Source organism: Artibeus jamaicensis, unplaced genomic scaffold (assembly GCF_021234435.1).
Source record: "Artibeus jamaicensis isolate MK-2021 breed Jamaican fruit bat unplaced genomic scaffold, CSHL_Jam_final contig_1998, whole genome shotgun sequence".
Taxonomy (NCBI): domain Eukaryota; kingdom Metazoa; phylum Chordata; class Mammalia; order Chiroptera; family Phyllostomidae; genus Artibeus; species Artibeus jamaicensis.
Window position 1 is genome coordinate 10,022,078 of NW_026521407.1, and position 6,081 is coordinate 10,028,158.

A 6,081-nucleotide genomic window follows, 5' to 3' on the forward strand; every position below is an offset into this window, starting at 1 on the left:
ATGACTCAATTTATAAAATATTTTTGTATGCTCAAATAATTTTTGTATGTTTCAGATCATCGGTGCCCCGGAACTGTGGTTCCAGTGTAAAGCAGAGTGTCTCTGTGGTACCCCTTTCCCTCGCTCCCAGCTTCCTTGCGTTTCCCCCTCTGCCCACCCTTTGCACATTACTTCTTTCAACCAGTGCTTCTGATTCGCCAGATAAACCAAACCAAACTCAAAGCCAGTTTACTTTCTAAAAGAGCATTTTTATTATTATGTCTCTGGGCTGAACACAGCACCGAACAGAAACATTTCATACACATTTGTCAGTCTGGCAGCTTCACCGCCACCTCCGCCCAGAACAAACTGACGACGGTCACTCAACTGTCATCAAAAGCAGTGCAAGTTGAGGGGCGGGGGAGGGTGCTGAGGAGGGCGGCCTGAGGTCTCTTGGAGCAAACAGTGAATGTCAGACACAGCATGCCATTCAAAATAAATTACAAAAATTAAATAGTATAAATAAGTTGAAATTTAAGTTAGGGAGAGTCCCAGTGTGTGGGTGTGGGTAACCACCCGCCCACAGGAGAGGTAGCTGTGGAGGTAGCAGGGGTGTTTCCAAGGCTCGGGCCCTGCTTCCCGCTGGCCCACCGAGGCCGGTGGGTTCCCCTTAGCTTCCGGGCCGCTCAGGCATTCGGCTTCATGTCGGTGATGTATTCTTGGACCCAGGCCTCACTGGGGTCCGCACAGACCTCCCGGCCTCTTTTGGTTAGGAAGCTATGGAGAGAAGAGCACAGGTTACACACTGAGCAACCCAGCAGGGGAGCCCTGGGCCCACCATAGCCCCTCTGCCCCATGCTCCGCCCTGCTCAGGGCCTGCCCACTCTCTCAGGGACCGACCCTCTGCCGATCTCACACCAGGGAGCTGCTCCAGCTGACTCAGGGAGCCCCTTGAGGATTCTGCTGCTGCTGCTGCCTCCTTCTTCCCCTTCCATCCCTCTGGGCTGCACCAGCCCCCCCACCCCCGACTCGGCAAGCCCCTGGCCAGGTCAGGTCACACCTCGGAGACCTGGGTCCTGCATAGTTGATAGAAAGTCCTGGAGGACAGGCCTTCCCGGGATGGCCCCCCTGGCCGGTTTGTGCCCCCGCCCCACACGCTCCTCCTCTCCCCAGGGCTGGGCAGGAGGACTGGCACTTACATGATGCCGGGATTGGAGCACAGGCCACTGGTCTCAAAATACTTGGCTATGAATTTACGTGGAATCGGCTTGGAGGCATAGGAGAAGCAGCAGGCAGTGGGGGTGTCAGCACCAACTGGAGAGGAAGGGACAGAAGGAGCCTGAGTTACAGTGCAGGAGAACAGGTGAGGTCTGAGGTCTGATCCCTGAGAGGTTGAGGAGGACACGGACCAAGACAGCCTTGCTCAGGGCGTGGGTTGGGAGACAAGGTCATTAGAGGGAACTAGGCACATTTTGCTCAGAAATTTCCCTGTCTCTGTCCTGTTCCTGTCCTTGTTTATCTTTCTTTCTGTTTGAGTCTTCATTTGGGGTGCCTTCTCCCTGTGATCCAGACACCCAAGCAGACTGTTCTCTGATCTCATCTCCTTTCAAAAAATTTTGTCTGATCCAAGAAGTCAAAACCCAGCAAAAGAGAAACCTCGGACATGTCCTAAGACATCCAAGGAACAGAGCTCCTGGGAGACCTAGGATGACTTAGTGGAAGAATGACACCACTGGGTTTGCCTCTTACAAACTCATTTGCTTAGGTCCCTACTTTGTCACCTGTAAAATGGGACTGTTACTTTCCTGCCCCACCCTGGCTCTCAGATAGGAGGATAAGGCTAACTTACACCCCTTTATAAGATGAAAATAAAAGTCTTGCAGAAAAAAAAAAAAGCAAAGATGCTTTATAACACTCTAAGAAGTTCTCTGTTTTTTCTCGGGGGCTCTCAAGACCACAAGAAAAGATGGTTGTGGTCTGATCGTGGCCAGAGAGTGGGGACACTCAGAGCAACAGCGCAGACTCACCTGGTGCCGAGAAGACCTGGCTGCAGAGGGCGGTGATGCAGAGGAGGACAGCCAGCGCAGCCCCGGAGACCTTCATGATGCTGAGTGGATGGCGTGTGAGCTTGAGTGTCAGGAGGACAAAGACGGGAATGGGCACTTGCTTCTGGCTGTGTCCCTGTACCGTGCAGGGCCGTCTCCCTTCTCTTTATAGGCCCCCTGGCGGATGGGGAAATGGAACCCGGGGGTGAGGAGGGAAATTTTTAAGCACGGGGTTGCTGTCAGACTGTGTTGCACAACTCAGGTCCCAGTGACCACAGGGGCTCAGGATATCCAAGAATAGCTTCTCTGAGCTATAAGTCTGAGCACACACCTCATGACTTGTTCTGGTTTCTTGTGGTGAAATGGTTTCCCCCAAGAGTGAGAGGAAAAAGAGTGTGTGGACATTTAGGGCTATTCTTAGCTGGTCCCGTTCCATAGGAACCGATCTGTACATGATGCTCCAGCGCTGTCTTTCCCACAGAGCCCAAGCCTCTGTGCTTCCTCAGCTGCTCTACCACTCGGGTGGGTAGGTGTGGTGATGTTGTGGAGGGTGGCACAGCCTCCCTGGGGTGAAGACACTGAATTAAGGAATCCCCTCGAGAGGACAAGGAAGCATGAGGTCATGATCCTGGCCTGTGTCCACTCACCTAACAGTCACTGAGTGACTCGGGTCACTGGGTCGAACACTGATTGAGGGTCATAGAGCCACATTAGGTGTGGGTGTTAATGTGTCAGAAGCCTAGACAACAGTTATGCCCATAAACTTAACACATTTCTTGGAAAGAGTTCTAAGGAAATGAATCCAAATATGGAAGCATCTTCAAGCATAAAGAAAGGTATATCTGACTCAGTATCCTTTGTAGCTCTAAAATAAGGAAGCCTACATTCCCCACTACCAGGAATGGTAAATTATGGTATTGCTACTGGCTTATTTATTATTAAGCCCTTAAGCTGAATGGAGTGTCACAGAATAGATATTTAAAAACTAAGAGGGAAAATTGTACAAATTATACAAGATGGAGGATTGCACAAATGTATACACATATATGGCAAATATTGTAACCATATATTGTATATACATATATATATATAATACTACTCATAGAAAAATAAAAAGCATTGAAAATAAATGCCCCAGTGCATCAATAGTACTTTATATTGTGTGAGAGATAAGTGGGTGACTTTGTTGTTTTTCTCTTTTTCTGAAGTTTTCTTATTTTTTAACCTTTCTATTCAGCTCACATATTTACAAACACATTTTGTTTTAAAATAAGAATCTTGGTTGAAAGTAGGTTCTTGTCAGTTGTTTGATTTTAATTTGAGAGGAATTTTTGAGAAATATACCAAAGTTTCTGCCCAATGGCCTTTGCTAAAATGAAGTTTTGATTTCCAGTCCTCTGTACTATTTTAAGGAACTTGCATGACATTTACATAAGTAATGCCAAAGTCAAAGCAGTTTTCTTATTCTTTTTAATTCATAATTTCAATGGTGTGAAAGGGCCTACTTTTTGTCAGGTCTGTATGTGGTCTGTGTGTTTCTTCTTTGTTCTTTATCATTTTATAGTTACATAATAAATATGCATAAATCACATTATATAATGAGAAATAGATTGAGTTCTTTCATTTTAAAGATTTTATTTACTTTTAGATAAGGTAAGGGAGAGAGAAAGAAACATCAATGTGTGGTTGCCTCTCGTGCACCCCCATTGAGAAACTGGCCTGCAACCCAGGCATGTGCCCTGATTGGGAATCAGACCGGTGACACTTTGGTTCACAAGTGGACACTCAATCCACTGAGCCACACCAGCCAGGGCAGATTTAGTTCTTTGTAATCATCTTTGTCCTCTAGATGCCCCAGGTCTAGTGGGGGGGCAGGTAGAGTATATACAGGGTGGGGCAAAAGTAGGTTAACTACTGTTCATATGGAATAAATGCAGTAATTAGTAAATAATAATTCAAGAATAAACTCTGTTTCACATACTCACAACTGTAAACCTACTCTTGCCCTACCCTGTATAAACAGGTAACCACAGCAACTAGCAGAAAGTGCTAAGATTCCTAGGAGAAAAATAAATGAAAGCTCAGAACGCCAGGAGGAGGAAGCAGTGACCTCCCTGGGAAGGAATGAGGAAGGCTTCCTGGAAGGGGTAGAACTCTCATCTGGTCTTGAAAGCTACACAGGATTTGAACATTCAGAGATGGGGTGGGAGCAGAGGTCCCCCCGATTCAGAGCCACAGGTGTGACATTGCTGGCTCAGGAGGAGGAGAGAGCCATCAGTGTTGCGGAGGAGTGGTGGAGCCAATATGGATGATGAAGCTAAATTGGGGCCAAACGGGAGGGCTTTGATTCCCCCCAAAGGGGCTAGAACAATGGAGGAAACAAGACATGAGCAAAGTACGGCCACACCTTAGGAATTCTCTCCTTCCTGTGTCTTTAGAGTCGCTTCTCTGAAAGCATGTGGGCTATGTTTCTGTCCTATTCCTTTGATCGCTAGTCCTGGTTTCGAGGGAGGTGCAGCAGAGACAAGATCAGGTAGGATGGTAGGTTTCCCTGAGGCTTTCAATGTTTGTTTGTTTGTTTATCAGAGAGAGGGGAAGAAAGGGAGAAAGAGAGGGAGAGAAACATTGATATAGAGCCCAACTGGGGACTGGATCCACAATCTAGGCATGTGCCCTGACTGGGAATCAAATCATTGACCTTTCACTTTGCAGGACCAGGCCCAGCCAACTGAGCCACACCAGTCAGGGCAATCTCACTGAGGGCATCTCCTCTTGTTACGGGCAATTCCAGAAATGGCATTTGTCACTTGTTTCATTGGAAACTCTAGGTTACAGGCAATGCCACCTCCTTACCCCACTTCCTCTGCCCGAATCCTCAACCGATACACTGAATTGCATTTCCTTATTTATTTCTTGGGAGGAACTCCCTTCACACTTGTGATTCAGTTCCTGAGGGCTAGCTTCTATGAGTTGGGGAAGGTGAGAAGAAGGAAATGGAAACTGCTGAATCAACCACTTTCTGATAACGGACCTTCTTATCTACCTCCGTGATTACAGCACTTATCACATGGTGTTATAATATATTATTTATGTATATTATTTATGTGGTCTAAAAATTTAGACCACATCCTATTGACTTCAACCAAAATGTATACCATGTCTCGTTAGTAGATTTAAACCAAATCCTAGTGCATGATGATTATAACATGATGAATTCTTTAATTATATTTTATTGATTATGCTATTACAGTTGTCCTGATTTTCCCCCTTTGCCCCCCTCCCACCCAGTAACCCTCACTCCCTCAGGCAATCCCCCCACCTTTGTTCATGTCCATAAGTCATGAGCATAAGTTCCTTGGCTACTCTGTTTCCTATACTGTACTTTATACATCCCCATGGCTATTCTGTAACTACCTATTTGTACTTCTTAATCTCTTCACCTCTTCACCCATTCTCCTCCTCCCTGCTCTCATCTGGTAACTTTCTAGTAACTAATTTCTTTTCTCTTGCTTTTAAGAGTCTCTCTTTATCTTTAATCTTTTGCCTTTTAATAGTGATGTGTCTCAGAGTGATCCTCTTTGCATCATAATTGAGATTCTCTGCACTTCCTGGACTTGCATGTCTATTTCCTTCACCAAATTAGGGAAATTTTCTTTCACTGTTTTTTCACACAGATTTCCAATTTCTTGCTCTTTCTCTTCTCCTTCTGGCATGCCTATGAGGCAAATATTGGACCTCTTAAAATTGTCCCAGAGGCTGCTTATACTATCCTCATTTTTTTTTATTCTTTTTTCTTCCTGTTGGTCTGCATGGGTGTTTTTTGTCTCCTTATGTTCCAAATCATTGATTTGATTCTCAGCTTCCTCCATTCTACTTTTGTTTCCCTGTAAATTGCTCTTTATTTCAATTAATGTATCCTTTATTTCTGACTGGATCTTTTTTATGCTGTTGAGGTCATCACTAAGTTCCTTGAGCATCCTTATAACCAGTGTTTTGAACTCTGCATGTGAGAGATTACTTATCTCCATTTCATTTAGCTCTTTTTCTGGAGTTTTGA

The 6,081-nt window shown here is 45.5% G+C and overlaps 1 protein-coding gene across 1 annotated transcript; it reads right to left on the reverse strand.

Moving 5' to 3' along the window:
* Positions 1–227: 227 nt before the first annotated feature.
* On the reverse strand, positions 228–2,198 carry LOC119062643 (C-C motif chemokine 3-like). Its single transcript, XM_037163715.2, has 3 exons — positions 2,007–2,198; positions 1,179–1,293; positions 228–756 (listed from the first exon to the last, which is right to left on the reverse strand). The coding sequence occupies exons 1-3, from the start codon at positions 2,080–2,082 to the stop codon at positions 666–668; spliced, it is 282 nt and encodes a 93-aa protein (XP_037019610.1). The 5' UTR covers positions 2,083–2,198; the 3' UTR covers positions 228–665.
* Between the last annotated feature and the right edge of the window lie 3,883 nt (positions 2,199–6,081).

Bases quoted from the DNA above. Each gene is read 5' to 3' on its own strand.
- LOC119062643 (XM_037163715.2), bottom strand. From the start codon at position 2,082: ATGAAGGTCTCCGGGGCTGCGCTGGCTGTCCTCCTCTGCATCACCGCC. The intron at 1,294-2,006 runs GTGAGTCTGCGC...CTTCCTCTCCAG, and splicing joins CCAGGTCTTCTCGGCACCAG to TTGGTGCTGACACCCCCACT. The intron at 757-1,178 runs GTAAGTGCCAGT...TTCTCTCCATAG, and splicing joins TGCTCCAATCCCGGCATCAT to CTTCCTAACCAAAAGAGGCC.